The following is an 18,914-nucleotide window of genomic DNA, read 5'->3' on the forward strand; positions in this document are numbered from 1 at the left end:
TGGACTCCTTTCTTACACCTTACACAAAAATTAACTCAAGATGGATTGAAAATTTAAACATAATACCTAAAACCATAAAAATCCTAGAAGAAAATCTAGGCAATACCATTCAGGACATAGGCATGGGCAAGGACTTCATGACTAAAACACCAAAAGCAATGGCAACAAAAGCCAAAATTGACAAATGGGGTCTAATTAAACTAAAGAGCTTCTGCGCAGCAATAGAAGCTATCATCAAAGTGAACAGGCAACCCACAGAAAGGGTGTAAACTTTTGTAATCTATCCATCTGACAAAGGGCTAATATCCAGAATCTATAAGGAACTTAAACAAATTTACAAGAAAAAAAAAACCCCATCAAAAACTGGGCAAGGTATATGAACAGATACTTTTCAAAAGAATACATTTATGTGGCCAACAAACATATGAAAAAAAAACTCATCATCCACTGATCATTACAGAAATGCAAACCAAAACCACAATGAGATACCATCTCACACCAGTCAGAATGGCGATCAGTAAAAAGTCAAGAAACAACAGATGCTGGAGAGGATGTGGAGAAATAGGAAAGCTTTTATGCTGTTGGTGGGAGTATAAATTAGTTCAACCATTGTGAAAGACAGTGTGGCAATTCCTCAAGGATCCAGAACCAGAAATACCAATTGATGGTTTGCAATCCCATTACTGGGTATATACCCAAAGGATTATAAATCATTCTTTTATAAAGACACATGCACACGTATGTTTATTGCAGCACTTTCACAATAGCAAAGACTTGGAACCAACACAAATGCCCATCAATGATAGACTGGATAAAGAAAATGTGGCACATATGTACCATGGAATATTATGCAGCCATAAAAAAGGATGAGTTCGTGTCCTTTTTAGAGACGTGGATGAAGCTGGAAACCATCATCCTCAGCAAACTAACACAGGAACAGAAAACCAAACACCACATGTTCTCACTCATAAGCAGAAATTGAACAATGAGAACACATGGACACAGGGAGGGGAACCTCACACACTGGGGCCTGTCAGGGGGTGAGGGGCTAAGGGAGGGATAGCATTAGGAGAAATACCTACTGTAGATGACAGGTTGATGGGTGCAGCAAACCACCATGGCACACGTATACCTATGTAACAAACTTGCACGTTCTGCACATGTATCCCAGAACTTGAAGTCTAACAAAAAGTATATACATATTCAAGACTGGCAGAAATGTAGAGAAAAGAGAGATGTAAGGCAAGACTGGACGCAGAGGGCGGCAGCAGTAACCGAGTGTATCTGTATTGAACACTTACAGCATGCCAGGCAAAAGACAGAGTGGCTAGACATATCTGATTTCATCTCCACTACAACCCCATAAGGTAGGTACAATTTTCCCTATTACACAAAAAGGATGTTGGAGCTTCAAGAGATTAACTAAGAGATATCTGCAAGTTATTATGACAAGGCTTATGTGCATTTGATACGGGAAGGGGAAAGAAAAACTGAGGAGTCAATGTTAACATCCAGTTCCTCAGTTTAGTTCAGTGAGCAGATAGTAATACCTATCACTAAGATGGGCAAAACAGGAATACCAAAAGATTTTGATGGAGAAAGGGATGGAGTTTATGAGTTCTGTTTGAGACAGGTTTAGACCTGTTGAGTTGGGGAAAAGAAAAGAGTTAGACATCAATTGTCAGCTGAGTGCGCAAGGCTGAATCTCAAGAGAGAAATCCGAAGTAAGCCAACTCATGTAGAAAGCTTCTACAGATAGATAATCACAGTCATATGAGTCATTGAAGATATACAAAAACACTGTGTGACATCAAAAGAAAACAGGCTCAAGATGGAAACCTGAGGAGCACTAATATTTAAAGAGTGAGCAAAGAAAATCAAAACTGAAAAGCAGCAGCCAGAGAAGTAAGAAAAACATGGCACAAACAGCTGCAAGCAAGAAAAGAATGTGTTTCAAGTAGGATGTGATCAACACCAACAAAATTATCAGAGCAGTGAGGCCTGAGAAGCACCCACTGAACCTAACAATAAGGTGGTTCCACATGACTTCATATAAATTTCAGGGAAGTGGACGGGCGGGGGAGCGGAAAAAAGCCAGAACCAATGGTTTGAATAGTGACTGAGAGGTGAGAAAACAGAATAGGCATTCGTACCTTTCTACGGTCCAGTTATCCACAGAAAACGAAGCACAAAGACCATGGAATATTCAGGTGAGTCAGAGCACAGTGGCCTTGCTAATACAGCATCTGATTAAAATTAGCCCAAGGGAAAAGAGCTGAGGATTCAAAATTGGAATGTCTGGTCTCCCAGAAAAATGTGGGCACTTTGTCTAACTTTTACCAAATGACTTACTCGTATCTCAATTTCTGGGGGAACGGATATGTCCCAATTTTCTCACAATACTGTTTTGAGTATCAAATGTTAATTGTCAGGAAATAACTTTGCAAGATTAAAAACTACTTTGTAGAGGAAGTAATAATGAGTTTTAGGGCCAGCCCTGATTATTGCAAGTACAACTTTAACAAGGGGGAAGAAAAAACTTTTTTCCCCTCTTTTTACTCAAACAAGAGGGGAACATGAGCAGAGAACATATTCCTGCTTCAAATAAATGAGTGTACGGTTCCCAGTGGCTTCAAGAAAACGGCATTAGTTCCAGCTTGACATCCAGACACTTGGATGACACAAGAGGCACTTGGCTTTTTGGAAAATAAGTCCTTCTGTGGGATGATACTCTTCAGCATAAGAGGCAACAGTGGAAAGTGCATCAGTTAGAGAATCCAGTCACCCTGGAATGGAATATGTGCTCTGCCAATATGAGTCATCTGACCTGAGTTACTTAACCTAACTAAAGTTAAATTTCCTCAAGGGAATAACAAGAGTGTTTACTCCATGGGATCAGGAGGATTAACAGAATGGTGTCTAAGGAAGAACTGAGCAGGATGCCTGGAACACAAGGAACACAAGAAGTGCTCCATAATTGTTAGTAAATATTCTTACTAGGACAGGACCTGTTTCCTCTGCCACAGTAAAGGCCCTGCCCACAACATTTACTTAAACAGTGTTCATCCCAGGACTAGAGACAGAGCCAGTGTCTAGCTGTTCCTGCTAATATGTGTAGGTGAAGTAACCAAACAATATACTCACGTTCTGGGGAACTCTGCTCCTGAAGAAAACTGTAGAGCATTATGATTTAATATTTCAAACTCTATTACCTGGGACCATCATAGCATGCATCTCTTAACATAAGGGGCTGTGTGTTTTATAGAACATACGATGAATATTTATATAAAGTAGGATCTTTTGCCAAGCTCAGAATCAGTCTACTGATTTTACTGTTCACTGAAGTTTGAGCTAACTTTCTGTTTCTCTGCCCCTGAAGAGATACATCTCTCACTTCTTCCTGTTAGAACAAAATGGTCTCATTCTCTTATCTGCTTTCTAATCAACAGGGTTCAGCTAAACGCAGAGGGTCCTGGATTCTTTGGCTTGCAAAATCCATATAGAGGTCCATATAGATTTAGAAGTAGATCTCAATTTAAAACCACAATTCTATCCATTTCTGGAAGTATTATATGGTTCCCCAAGCATTCACATTTCAGTGGTGATGCCCATCTGCGGCAAAAATAGTAAAATAGAGCCAACTCCTAAATGTAGCACCAGAAGTCCTCTAGAGGGGAGGTAATAATTTCAATGCATATTGAAGTACTCAAATTATTTTAGTAGTCTCTACACCTAAGGTTTACATTTTTAAGGATTTACTGCCAGTGCTTGGTGAAAGTGAAGTGGAGGTAAACTGTAAAAGCCTTTCTGACGGTGAGTCACCGTGGAAACCAAGACTGAAATCAAAGGCACTGGACTGACTTATTTCTCACTGATCTTTTTATTTCATTACTTCTTACTGTCTTTTTATGGCTATGCTTTCTTCTTTAAGTTGACAGACCCTTGGGTGTTCAGATCTTCAATGGAAGACAATTTTGTTAAGGATAATGTAGCTATATCGAGTAACATAGTATTATGATGATAATAACTATGTATTGAGGACATAATTTGAGCCAGTCCCAATGCTAAGTATTTTACATAAACTGTCTTTTGTATGATGTATTATTGGAAGCAATGCAGGTAATTAAAAATGTCTTATATCTTTATTGAGTTGGCACATATACTAAATATATAAGTGCCCGAAATACATTAAATGCTCAATAAATGTTAATATTGTTCTTATTTTCTAGTCCAAAAAGCTGTCCTATGAGTAAGGCTCTTTTTTTCTCAATTGACAGATGTAAAACCTAAGGATTACAAAAAGAGGTTAAGTCACTTGCCTGTGATTTCCCAGGTGGTGAACAAGAGAATTAGAATTTCAGCCCAGGCTTGCCTGACTCCAGAAGCCAAGTTGTAAACCATTATGCTGTATTCTCTAAGATAGTTAGAGGTCTAAGAAGCTCACCAAATAAACTGGTTACAATTATGGATTATTTTTAATTAGGTTCAAAAAACTAAAGACTTAGAGGCATTATCAATGCTCACTTGATTTTTTTTCTCTAGCTATTCAATTAGTTATTTAAAGAAAAAAAAAAAGTCAAGGTGTTAAATATTTGACCTTGGAGGGCATAATGCTACATTTCAGGTTCACCTTTAATCTAGACTCACAGATTTTTGTTTTTATTCTCCTTAAACTTCAGGCCAAGAAAAACAACAGAGTATCTTAGAAAGAGACGGAAGCCAAATTAAACAAGGCTCCATTCTGAATGTTTTCAATGCTCCCAAATCCTATCAACACAAAGGTAATTGGATGAAAGTTCCATTTCTTTATAAAATAAATCTCAAGACTACTGAAACAGACAATTGGAATAGTGTGAGAATAAATTAATTAGTTTTGATTGCAAACAGGAATCTACTGTTATATAAAGTTGGAAATGGGAAAATTCTGAAAATTACATAGTTTTTTAGGTAGTCTAGAGTAAACATTCTTTTTTTAAAATAAATTGCATTGTAAATGACCCTAATACTAGCTGTTTGCACTTAGTAATGTGTACATCCCTTGAGGAAACACCACTTGGAATACAAATAACTTGCAAACCCATTACCAGCCACATTAAACCACTTTCATTAGAGGTTGCTTTCCTTTTCCTGAGGATCACTGATCCTTCTCAACTTCAGGTCTTATTTTCCACTTCTATTTATATTCCTATTTTTCTCCCCCAATCCCTACTACCACCAAAAGAAATTCACTTTTCTCAAAAAAAAAAAAACAAAAACAAAAAACAAAAAGTATGTTAAATTCAAAGAAAACACCTTTAAACGATTATTATGGTTGAAAAGTAATGGGTTTTTATGACTAGGAAGCAGAAAACTAAGTCCCTGCCCCTCAATATCACCCAAGATAAGAATAAACCATGGAAAGCATAACAGCTGCAAATCTCCCACCCAGATGAGAGAACATCTCTAGAGAACATCCCTAGAGAGAAACAAAGACCTATCCCAATTCAGGAAAGTTCACCTGATAACTGTGTGAGAAAGCTCAAACTGCCTCCTAGCAGCACTGTCTTACCTATGTAAGCAGTCAGTGATTCTGTTGAAGTACTCGGCTCGGCTCACCTACTCTTCCCTCCTTGCTTCAGCTCATTCCCTAACACCTATGCACAAACCACTTGCTCCAGTGTTGTGCAGTTAAGAATGCAATTGCTTCAGAGGCATCATAAGGGAAGATTTCCATTCTAAACTGCCAGAAGAGACAGTGGATTCATTGGCAGAAAACTAGCATAAAAGTGACAAATGGACTGAAAAGTTTCATACTAGACATGCCTGAAGTCTATCCATAGAAGAAAGTACTATTGTCGCTTATAGTCCCTTAAAAAAATTCATTGTATATGAAAGAGTAAAAGAAATTTTCATCCTCTAAAAAAGAATTCATGTAATTCACATGAAAATTCATCACATTTGGTATAAGCAAGAGTTCAATCAATAAACTTTTTAAAACCCAAACGAGATAAGCTGAATTGACTGAGTCGTAACTTTTCCAACCCCCCAAAATCCCTCACCTTTCTAAACTAGTAGCAAATGTTTTCTAGTATCCATGTGACAATCATATATGGCCTTGTGATATGTTTTACAATGTCTGCTTTCGTGATTACTGCAGATTTGCCTTCCATAGTCACTTTTCACAGTTTCCATCTTATTTCTTCTCTTTTTTTTTTTTTTTTTTTTTTGAGACGGAGTCTCGCTCTGTCGCCCAGGTTGGAGTGCAGTGGCGCGATCTTGGCTCACTGCAAGCTCCGCCTCCCGGGCTTAAGTGATTCTCCTGCCTCAGCCTCCACAGTAGCTGGGACTGCAGGTGCCCGCCACCACGACCAGCTAATTTTTTGTATTTTTAGTACAGATGAGGTTTTACCGTATTAACCAAGATGGTCTGGATCTCCTGACCTCGTGATCTGCCCGCCTCGGCCTCCCAAAGTGCTGGAATTACAGGCGAGAGCCACTGCACCCGGCCTCCATCTTATTTCTTAATTATAAGGTCTCTGAGGATAAAAGTCATCATCATCCTAGCCTCCGCAGCTCTAGTACCATTTCCTTAATGTGACTAAGCAATGTAGCCAGATAGGCAGTGGATGACTAGTAACTTCTGTCCGTAGTTCAAAATCTAAGGTCACGGTTGCTCTAGCTAGAGAAAGTATGGTTTTCTAGATTGTAATTCAAAAAATGCACTATAGCATAGTGTGTAAGATTGCCTGAGGTTCTACTACTTACTTTGTGACGTTGGTCCAGTTACTTAACCTCTCTGTGCCACATTTTTCTTACGTATAAAATGAAGATAATAATGGAACCTTTATCATAGAGTTAGTATGAGTATGAAATGTGATCATACAAATAAATTGGTTAAGGGAGTAATGCCACATAGTAAAAGATCAATAAATCCTAGCTATAATTATTATATTACATATAAAAGGGTTCATATGACTCCTAGAATAGTGGGTAAAGATGTGATTTTGGGAGTTAGATATGAAAGGAATGAAAAGCATTTTCCTAATGGATCCCAATCACACCTGGCATCAAGGCAAACTAAGCTCTTGACATCACAGTCAAATGAATTACGAATGTCCCTCATTTTCCCAAAGCCTTGAAATACAATCAACATACTGCACACAATCACCTTATGAGTGAGAGTGATCTAATAGATCAGAATGGGGCCATTGTCTTGGAGGATTCTTGACAAGAGACCCAGGTAACCTCACCCTCTGTCCTGCCTTTCCAGTTTCTTACCTGAACAAGCAGGTTAGAAGGCATTCCTAGAAGGTTTACCCCCACCATTTCTCAGCCCATAAAGAGGAAAAAAAAAAAAAAAAAAAGAAGAAGAACTAATGTTCTTTATCTCTTCTGTCCACAGTCAGTGATTCCCAGAAACACCCTCATCTAACCCATCATTACCCCTACCCCAGGAAAAACTGCAGTAGATGACAACAGGCAATGCAAACAACATGTTTGCAGTATCCACACACATACATACACTCCTTTTTGCTACATACCACTAGCCTGGCCACCATTAATATGAGCCCAGAGTTATTCTTTCTCCCTCTCTGGCATCACAGGGCCAGAAGATAATGAAGGAAGAGATCTAACAATACTTAAATAAATAACCATTGCAGGCAAAATATTGAAATAGAAAAGGCTTATCTTTGGGGCCTTTTGCATACTCTTCAGCCATGCCTGCTCTTCTAGAAGTCTCTGCAGGCAGAGCCTTTATATTACCTTCTGACTTTCTCCAGATTCAAGTGGTCCTTACATCTCACGAAATCCACTGTGGATGGCTCCTTAGCTCCCACCTTGACCCACTCCAATACATTCCACACTCCCACATCAGATTAATTTTCTGAAAACAAAGGTCTTATCCCACTTTGGTTTTTAAACACATTTATTCCTAGTGTTCCATTATTGGAACACTAAGCATGTGGGAGTTATTTATATCCTTCTGCTCAAGGTCATTGCCAAGGTCTGATTGCAAAAATTCAAAAAACTGCAACCTTAGGCATTAATGGGTTGTTCCTTAATCAGACGTATCACTGTATCACGCATTATAATTATATGTGCATATGTCATATGTTCTCCAATAGACTGTAAAGTCATGTAAGCACTCAAATTATCGACCTCATCTTAAACAATCTTCACCCATCTATTCAAAAAAATTCTAATGAATACATATTATAAACCAGGCACTACACTAGTCCCTAGAGAGAGGAGTCAGACCATGCCCTTCAACTTGTCAAAAATCTTTTGGAGGGTAGAGGGAGGCAGCAGGGGTTATAGCCACATAAGCAGAAAACTGCAATACATATAAAATAATTTACCTGTTATAATATAATTGCAATATATAATATGTTATAATTGCACAAGCACCAAGAAATACAGGATTTCATTGAAGGGACTTCGACTACACTCTTGAGAAGATCAAGAAAGACTACTCAGAAGAAGTAATGTCTAAACTGATACCAGAGCATAATCAGGTATTTCTAGAGAACCAGGCACTGTAAATGGTCCATTAAAATTAGAACTGTGACAAAGGATAAGGTTTAAGAAACACTCAGGGACCAAATCAGAAAAGGACTTTAAAGCCACTATAAGTGTTTGAAGTTTATCTAAAAGGCAATGAATTGTTTTAACAGGATGAATGATATGATCAGATTTGTATTTTAAAATAACCACTCAAATTAGAGTGCAGCAGACATTTAAAATGTCTGTAGAACACATGAATAGTTAAGTGACATCAGCACGGTAAAAAATATTTCAGGAATTCAGAAAATACAGAAATCAGTAAATCAGTGCTGGCTGTGATACCCCAGAAAGGTTTTATGGTGCAGTTTAACTGGGCTTAAGAAAGTAGATTTTCACAGAGCAATTTAAGGAAAAGAAGAACATTTCAGCCAAAGGCAGGAAGGGTCCAAGGAAGATAATGAGCTCAGAAGTGGTTGAGCAAAAGCTTATGGGATCCATAGAGCAGTGAGTAGTTTAGTTTAGTGGGTGCTAGGTCTGGAGCAGTAGGTTGACACAGGACAATCAGGCCATAAATGCTAGGCTCAAGATTTAGAGTTTACCAGCTAAGAGACAGTTCATGGAAGTTTTTTGAAAGAAAGAGTGTTGCTTTGAGAAGACTGAATATTGAAAATTGAAAAAGGTTAAAAATAGAACCTGGCAACCAGGTGATGGTAGAAATGTGAGAAGAAAAAAACTATGTGCAATGCAGGAGATAGGCTGCAAGATATATATCAAAAAATATGTATCAGAAGAAGAAACTCTCTGAATGGAGGCATTTCCAGCAGCTCAGTGTGATAATTCAGAAAATAGGATCTTCCTTCTATCAGGCTGTTTAACCACTATCTACACATAAGAACTTGAAAATACAGTCATTGAAAGAGGAAATGAGGGAAAGGAACATTCGAAGAATGAGAAAGGAACACCTGAACAAACAAAAGGCAGCACTGAGGCCATTCTTAAATGTCCTAGATTAATAACCCAGGAGTATCCAGATATTTGGGGCTTCCCTGTGTATGCTCGGAACTCCCCTCAATAGATCAGACCTTTATCCAGAAATGAGGGCTCCAGAGACCCATTTGGCTAAAAGGGCTCCCTCTTCTTTGTTGTTTGGGTTACTGCTTCTATCTAACTCTTTGCACTGTCAGTAGCTATAAGAAGCAAAACTATTGGCTCAATTGTTCTACTGTCTACAGTTTGAATTCAGGCCTCTTTGATATCCCAAAACAACAAGCTAATTTAATAGTACTTACTTAAGGATACAGAAGACAAATATTTAGAAAACCTTCCAAAATTGTCTAACAAATCTCCAGAGTTCATTAGTCTATCACCTGAGAAAAGCTGACCTAATAAATATCACAGCCCTCAACCAAAAGAACAGTTATTTGAAAACTAAGTCTTGTAGAAGATTCAGTAAATTCCTGGACCTTAAAACAAATTTTATTAGCCTTTTTCAAAGTCAAAAACCAGTGTCTCACAATAAACATGTGCATTGTTTATTCCACCCTATGAGGAAACTGAAGTTGTATTCTTTAGGGTATGTAAGCATTAATGACCCTAAAATTTTACTCCAGAATTGGGTGGTTTCACACTGGAGCATACACAAATGCCATGGGCTCAAGTCCGTCAACTACCAGCAAATCGATGGATTCTTTTGGATTGGTATTTCATTTGTCATCGTTTAACCAATGATTATTGTTTTCACTAGGACTTTTTAGAACATCAGGCAGGGCGCCGTGGCTCATGACTATAATCCCTGCACTTTGGGAGGCCGAGGCTGGCGGATCACCTGAGGTCAGAAGTTTGAGACCAGACTCACCAACAGGGAGAAACCCCATCTCTACTAAAAATACAAAATTAGCTGGGTGTGATGGCACACGCCTGTAATCCCAGCTACTCGGGAGGCTGAGGCAGCAGAATTGCTTGAACCCGAGAGGCGGAGGTTGCAGTGAACCGACATCGTGCCATTGCACTCCAGCCTGGGCAACAAGAGTGAAACTCAGTCTCAAAAAAAAAAAAGAAAAGGAAAGAAAAAGAGAGAACATCAAAGAGATGTTTGTTAGGCTGATTAAGTGGCAAATTTTCCTTGGCTTCCTTTTCTTTCCAAGGTAATTATGAGCTTCTTCCTGTCTTTTTTTGTTGCCCACAGAGGCCATAATGAGGGCAGTTAAATATGCAAACATAAGAATGAGAAAAAAAGGTGTCAAGATACATATAATTTTACCTATTGAGACATCCTACCTGCTAATAAACAGAGAATCATATTACTGGTACACTTAACCAATTTTCCTAAATAATTTAGGCATGTTTTCCAATGTCTTTGTGAATGTGGTGCGGGGAGGTCTTTTGCCCCCTTAAAATTCATCAACACCTCCAGACACTGCAAGATAAGGAGGTCATGCAAGTCAAAACAATGTGTGGGCTACCGATACGAAGCTTCAAGTCAGTCCTCTAAGTTTCTTTCCAAGCGCATGACCATACCTACCTGGAAATACTGGAGTCAGCTCAGCTGTTCCCCGTATTTAATAAGAAAAATGCAACTAGACAGCAAATACTTTATTTTCTTAAATATTAGCATAATTTGTGGGCATTTCCATTTTTCCAACACATCATTTCTCAGATATTACCCCAGATATAATAGCATGCTCAGAACTGGAACTATAGACAATTTACTAAAGAACATGCATAAGGGGACCACAAAACCCTTCTAGGTCAAAGAGAGACCACCTCTGATACGTCATGGCGTCAGAAAGTTCTACATTTCCTTAAGGGCCATATACTTTAATTGTGGTAAGATATTTCTAACAAAAAGAATACCAACCTACCTATAATGTTATTAACATTGAATTTATTTGATTACAGTTTCCCTAACTGTAATCTAAAGTCATGTTCATTAGGAAACGCCAAATTTCCAAGAGCAGAGTATAGTATGCAGCATTTCCCAAACATCTTGGACTCCAAAAGCTTTTTGTAACAAACATCGTCCAAAAATGACAAACAATGTGGAAAATACTATATTCTGCTCTCCAGTAGCAGTTGTCAGTGGGACAGGAGTAAAGGAAAACAAGTCAAAGCACTGAATTAACTGAGTTTTAAAAGACAGAGAGCAGTTTCGGAAGGATGCAGAAACTACACTTTGTCTACTTCACAATTTTAAGAATTACCCAATCACAGAGTATTTATTATAGAAATAATTAGGAATAATTTGATTTTATGTTTACAAACAGGTATGATGTTTAATTGCTCCTAGGTAGTTCCAAGCTGTTCTCAAAGCCAAGGTATTACCAAATGCCTAGTAGTACCCTGTTTGTGTACTGAAGAATTTTTTTTTAATCATTTTGGATAAATACTAGAATCAAATATTAGACCTGACATATGACAAGGAACTAACAATATAAGCCTAGTCTACCACCATCTGGATGACCAAATTAGAAGCTTGGTCTCAAGGCCGCCCCTGTTTCAGCCCTGAATGCCTCATGTAATGTACACAGGAGCCAGAACTACATTATATCTCGTTTTCAAATGGCACTGGTTACCCACCGGGCAACTGTTAACCAGGGTGGCATGTGATAATCTTCTTCCTTGCTGACCTTGTAGGAAGTGTGTGAGCCGTTATCTTTCTGAGAAGATTTAAGTAACTCATTCCTATCTAAAAAGCATGTTAAGGTGGCGTCACACCCTCAACTACTGCATAAACTTTTCAATAAAACCTTATAATCACAAGAGTCTGACCTCTCAGTTCATCGGGCGTAAAACTGCAGTTTCTGGCTGCCAAATCCCTTAACAACATTAACCTTTTAATCCTTTAGCCTCGTCTAGTGAAAAGCAAGTGTCACCAGATACCGCCTTCTACTTCAGAAATAAAACAAGATTCTTTCTCCTGCCCTTTTCCCAAATAAAAACGGCTCATATACAAAGTGAAGTCTAGGGACACCCACAGTACAGAGGGCTGCCCGGGCCTGGCGGCCTTACCTGGTTGAAGTGCAGCTGGCCAGGCTCCGGGACGCCCACGCGGGAGGCGGCTCCCATCTGCTCCAGTAAGTGCTGGAGCTGCGCCGCCGACAGACTCAGATTCGCGCCGAACACGCTCAGCACATCCTCGCTGAAGGCGAGCCCTGGCCCCTCCGCCACTACTCCGAGGCCGGCGGCCGCCAGCAGCAGGAGCCCGGCCACCGCCCGGCCCGGGGTCATCCTGGCCTGGGCTTCCCCTTGAGGGCCCGCGACTGGCTGCCGCGCAGAGGGACGCGCGCGGGCGCACTGGCGTCCGTGCCCAAGGGCGCGAGCGTCAGTGCTCGGCGCTGCTCCGAGTCAGAGGTGGCGCGGGACGCCTCTGGTTCTCCGACGCCTTCGAAAGAACAGCAGCTCGCGACCTGCGGGGCATTGAAGTGGCAGCGTAGCCGCGGGGAGCGATAGGCGGAGTGGGCCCCCCGGCCTCCTGGAGAGCCTGAGATAAAGAGGACAAAGGGGGACAGAGATAAAGGCCACCAGGGCACCAGCCGGCCGGCTCCAGAAACGCCGCGTGGCAGTAGCCCTCAAAAGCCCGGCCGGGCATGGGGCCAGACGCCCCGAATCCGGGTTTGCAAACGCCCCAGGATTTGCGTACATATGCTCCTCCCGGATATAAAGCCCCAAACCACGCCACTTCTTAGGAAAAACTAAAACCATACTAACTGTAGAACTCCACCTCCTCTTCCTGTCTTTCTGCTTTATTCTCTCCGCCGCAAACTTAGAAGAAGTGAGACGTGCAGTCCCCAAGGAACTGCAGAAAGGGGCTCTTCCGGAGTCCTGGGGATTGCGTGTCTAAACGGGACCCTCCCTTTCCCCGGATCTCTTCTCTGGGCTTGGCAAGTTAATCAGAAGGACTCGCTGGCCTCTCACCTCTCCTATCTGTTTGTTTCTGTCTGTCTCTGCGTCTTTCTGTCTGCGTGTCAACGTGAGACTCGGTCTCTGGATCTCTCTCTTTCTGTCTCCCGCCCCCACAACCTCTGTATCTCTGACAGGTCCGCAGTGAAACTCCGCGATCCGCTCCGGCGCTCTTTACAAATAAGGGGAGGAGGGCCATGTCCCCGCCTCCATAGCACGTGGTGACCCATTTCTCCAGCCTGAACTCCCGCACGCGTCCACGCCGGGGCGCAGGACCGCCAGCCTTCCCTTTGCCTGCGCTGCTCATTCCCAGCATCAGCCGGGCCCTCTTCCCTACCCTCATCCCTAAGGGTTACCTGATGCCCCCTCCGTGTCGGGGTCCCTAACTGCTCTCTGGTCTCAGATACGCATGCACCTTTTCGTGACCTTGATGAAACCAGCTTCCTGAAATGGAACCTGGAGACCCTTGCATTGTCTACATGATTAACAGGAATTGCTTTTTTGTCTCACTTCTTAAAATCAGAGGAGAAAGAGGAAATCCAACGGTAGCGGTGGCGGGCTAGCTGAGCCAGCACTACCCAAGCCGGCACTTCCTGGCGGGATATCCGCAGATCAGAGGCATGTTTATTTGTTCATATGGAGGCTCAAGAAAAGCTGACTTAGGTGTGATGTCAACAGGTTTGTGTAAAGTGAGTGTGGTGTTTGAGGCAAAGGTTGTATCTGGTGGATATAGCGGTTCAAGTGTAAAGTGAAACCATGCTTCACTGTTAGATGTCTGTGAAAGGAAAATAAATCCTGAGACTCCAAAATCACCAAGCTAAAGGGAAACATTAAGCAGGGAACAGCTTAGGGCAAACCTGCCTCCCATTCTATTCAAACTCATCCCTCTGAGGCTCATCTGAGACAAATGAATATCTGATTGCTTTCTCTTCTCCATTGTTTATGCAAAAAATGCAGATTCACTGGGCCAGACTAAACTGTGTATTCAGTGGAAGGCTGATCGTGGCTTCAAAAGAGTGTAACCTTTTGTCTCTTGTCTATTAATACTTCTAACATGGAAGCCCCCACTTCCAGTTACTGAACTGAACCAATGTACATCTTACACATATTGATTGATGTCTCATGTCTCTCTAAAATATATAAAAGCAAACTGTCCCCCCATCCACCTTGGGCACATGTCTCAGGACTTTCTGAGGCTGTGTCAGGGGCACGTCCTTAACCTTGCCAAAATAAACTTTCTAAATTGACTGAGACCTGTCTCAGATATTTTGCATTCACGTGACTAAGGACAATAAAAAGAATTCAAGGTGCTGTTCTTGCCTTTCATCAGGAGAATGCACAGCCTCCTAAAATAGCACATTTTAAAGAGACATTAAGTCTAGACAAGGGGGAGAAGATGGGGAAAGGGAAAAAAATCTTAATCTTACAAGAGGAACCTAAAGACATAACTGCAGAAGAAAGAGACAGGTAGAGAACATTCCCAGAGGCTAAGGATCTAGGCAGATGAAGCCGAAGGACTGTCATATGGAAGAAGGTTTAACTATATTACATCTAACTCCAGGGGACAGAAGGCAGCAGTCATGGGGCAAAGTCACCCAGAGGAAGGTTTCTGCAGAATTATAAGGCATGGCTGCCTTGGGAGATAGTGATTTCTCCATGATCAAAAGTGATTCAAATCAACAGATCCTGGGTGACCACCTATAATATGTGCTAGAAGGATGCATGCCTGAAGGAAGATTAACTAAATGATCTTAATACTCTGCTCTTTCCAATTATAAAATCTATGCATTTGTTAATAATAATATACAGAATTATGTTGATGCTAAAAGGGCAAATATTTCACCTAAGGGCCAGAAGTAAGTTAATATCACTTGTTGATATTAAGAGTAAGTTGTGCTCTTAAATCACTCAGCTCATGGGACTCTTCAAGCCTTTTATTGGATTTTAAAATATAGTTTGTTGCCTATTTTTCCTTTGGACCTCCATGATGCAAAATGATTTTTGGAAATTAATGAATACTCTAAATGGCTAATCTATACCCAGCAAGTTGTTTATTTCCAGCTTTTCTAAAACTAAATTTGTTCATAAAGTGTTGGATTTTAACAAATATAAAAGGTTTTTAAAAACACAAATCTTGGCTGGGCACTGTGGCCTGTAATCTCAGCACTTTTGGGAGAATAAGGTGGGTGGATCACTTGAGATCAGGAGTTCAGACCAACCTGGCCAACATGGAAAAACTCTGTGTCTACTAAAAGTACAAAAATTAGCCAGGCATGGTGGTGCGCACATGTAATCCCTGCTACTCAGGAGGCTGAGGCATGAAAATGGCTTGAATCTAGGAGGCAGAGGTTGCAGTGAGCCAAGATCAGGACACTGCACTCCAGCCTGGGTGACAGAGTGAGACTCTGCCTCAAAAAAGAAAATAATAAAAATACAAATACAAATCTTACATTGTGGATTTTTAGAATATATAATTTATCTATTTATCAGTCATTCATGTCTATGCACATACATTATGGCAGCCCATCAACTCCACAAAATAAGAAACAGTAAAATAAATGACCAACCTGCATGCCAACTTTACTAAGCCCAGTTAACATAATGCAATTAAGAGAAAGTATTCAGAAAATTTCAAGTTACTAACTACCAAATAGGTAAGGCTAATTTCTAGATCATCCAGACTAATAAACTATAATCACCAAAAAACTACAGGTTAGGCATCTCTAATTCAAAAATTCCAAATCCAAAATACTGCAAAATATGAAACTTTTTGAATGCTGAAATAACACCAGTGGAAAATTCTACACCTGACCTCATTTGACAGGTGCACAAAATTATTGGAAATATTATGTAGAATTGCCTTCAGCCTATGTTTATAGGGTGTATATGAAACATAAATGAATTTTGTGTTTAGACTTGGGTCCCATCCCCAAAATATTTCATTTTATATATATGCAAATATTCAAAAATCTTAAATAATCCAAATTTGAAACATTTCTGGGCCCAAGCATTTCAAATCAACTAATAACCAGATAATGTTTCATTTACTGACTTATTTATTTATTTATTTATTTATTTATTTTTTAAGAGGCAGGATCTCACTATGTTGCTCAAGCTGCGATGCAGTGGCTATTCACAGGCACAATCCAACTACTAACTACCACAGAGTTTTGACCTACTCCATTCAGACCTGAGCCAGTTCACACCTCCTCAAGTAACCTGGTGGTCCCCACTCACCACCACCCTACTCCTGAAGGGCATCATATTGATGCCAAACTTAGTGATTGGCACAGCCCACTACATCCCAGAATTCCTGGCCTCGAGTGATCCTCCCACCTCAGCCTCCTCAATAGCTGGAATTATAGGCCTGTGCCACTGCACCCAGCCAGATAAATTTTAGGGCCCAAAATATGGCATTCTATAAGTACTATTACTACAAAAGAAAAATACTTACAATTTAAAATATAATGTATAATACATAAAATATATTTTACTTAGAAATTTGCCTTAAAGATCGAATACTTTTAAATGATAATGAGGGTAGTATGCCAAGAACACTGGCCAGCATGTTGAAAAACGTCACGTTTCTGACTCAGGCACTCGGGAAACCTGGGAAAGTCATTTGACCTCACCAGGATGAATTCCCTCGTCTGTAAAACAAGATACTTGGGACAGAAGAATATCAAGTCTCCATACTAGCCTTATTATTTCTAAGTGTCTAATTTGGAAGTCGCTTGTCAGAACAAAACATGAAATACCTAAAAAAGAAATAAGACTTCACTTCCCCAAGTGAAAGGACAGTTAACTTCAAATCTAACTTTCTCTAATGGTTTCAGTTTTTTCTCAGTTCAGATCTTTTGTGACTATTGCAAATATGAAGTAAACTGGCCTCTTCTAAACATTTTTGTGCATGCATTTTCTCTGTGGAAGGACTTATGAGGGAATCTAAAAGATGGCTCACCCCTTTCTCTTCTTCTTCTTCCCTTCTCTTTCTTACCATCCAGCCTGGAAGTCATTAGGTGGAGTGTAGCACAATAGTGTCTGTGTGAAGGGGAGCCATAGGGACCCAAAGAGGGGTGTTGGAGCTTGAACAAGAAAAAAAAGTATATCTAAGTAGGAGAGACTGTAGCGTGGACAGTAAGAGCCCAAGTAGGGTCCTGAAGGTGTCCAGATTTGGGAAGAGACATGGGAAATCAGAGCTGCATCACTAATGGGATAAGGGTGTATGCCTGCGCACAAGCACTGACTATCAGACCCAAGTATGATCAGCAGAGTATCCTTCCGAGCATGATCTGTCAGAGCCCAAGCTGGAAGAGCAGGGTGTCCACCAAAGTAGTGGCCAGGTGTTGGGTGCCAAAGACTGAGCACAGCTAGGAAGCATCCATGGATCTAGGGGAGAGAGAAAGAGTCAGCCAGTGTGGAGAGTCAGAGCCTGAGAAGGTGACGAAGGCAGCCAGGCCTGACAGTGGTCATAACAGAATGTCAGAGATGGGCAAGGGGGAGGAAGGTGACCCTGAAGAGCAGTAGCATGAGGTGTCAGAGTCTGTGCAGTGAGGATGGCAGCCTGGCATGGTGTGTCAGAACCGAAAGAGGATAAGGAAGGAATCAGTGGGGAAGAGGATGCAGCAGAAATACATTAGTTATACATAAGGGGATTCATTAAATAAGCAAATATATTAGATTATAATAGCCAGTTTTCTCGTTATCACAGTAGGGAGTTGCAAATATGGAGAGGGAGAAAACTAGAATGAACGAACCCTCTGGTCTTATGTAGGAATTGGAGAGATCAGTATCAATTCATGGTTTGCTACGTGTAGCATGTGTTTCCACACTATATATATATATATATGTAAATAATTACCAGCTCTGTCCACTGACCGGGTCTGAGAACAATGACACTAATAGCAAAGAGCATAACTAGGGCACTGAGCTTGGCTTCTAAATATTACTATTCCCTACTAAACGGAACCAGAGCCCCTTAGAAAAAGGGCTGATTCCAGAAGCAGACAAAGAACAGGATGAACCTGGAATATCACCTTGTGCCTGAAAGCAAGGGAATGGTCCAAAAATGCATGTTAAATTCTTCCAGGATAACATGAGATTAGCAACTTACTCTAAAATGGATCAGAATGAATACAAGTATTTTTACCGTGCTGACCACTTCCCTCTATGTACCTCCTAATTTTAAAATTTAAACATTGAATACTGATGAGGAAAGGAGAAAGTTCCTGCAACAAATGACGTTAAAATTAAATCTAAAATTTTACAAAAAGTGTAATTTTCAGTGAAATTAATTTACTCACTAATACATATTTTTAGCATTTGCATCACAGTCCATTGTGTCTGGAATATAAGAATGAAAAGATACTCCTTATTTTACTCTTAAGTAGCTTGTAGGTACAGGTTGGAGGAAGGTGAAAGATGGTTGCTGTAATGAAGACTTTAAATGTTGCGGTGGAGAGAGATAGGAGCACCAGTGTCTGCAGATGAAGTGAGCAAATAGTTTCCAGAGTGGGTAAACCCTGAGCTTT

General features: G+C 40.5%; 1 protein-coding gene across 2 annotated transcripts in view; it reads right to left on the reverse strand.

Annotated features, from left to right (window-relative positions):
• Positions 1–13,552, reverse strand: part of SLC39A8 (solute carrier family 39 (zinc transporter), member 8) — a 123,560-nt gene extending 110,008 nt beyond the window's left edge. The window contains exons 1-2 of one of the 2 annotated variants that reach the window (XM_011992254.1): positions 13,192–13,305; positions 12,493–12,964 (exon numbers count right to left, since the gene is read on the reverse strand). In XM_011992254.1, the coding sequence (XP_011847644.1) occupies positions 12,493–12,711 (219 nt within the window). In that variant the 5' untranslated portion in view covers positions 12,712–12,964; positions 13,192–13,305. Of the gene's footprint in view, positions 1–12,492; positions 12,965–13,191; positions 13,306–13,398 lie in introns of those variants that run through there. The other variant, XM_011992253.1, reaches the window with a different exon arrangement.
• Positions 13,553–18,914: the final 5,362 nt, after the last annotated feature.

Source organism: Mandrillus leucophaeus, unplaced genomic scaffold (genome assembly GCF_000951045.1).
Source record: "Mandrillus leucophaeus isolate KB7577 unplaced genomic scaffold, Mleu.le_1.0 Scaffold409, whole genome shotgun sequence".
Taxonomy (NCBI): domain Eukaryota; kingdom Metazoa; phylum Chordata; class Mammalia; order Primates; family Cercopithecidae; genus Mandrillus; species Mandrillus leucophaeus.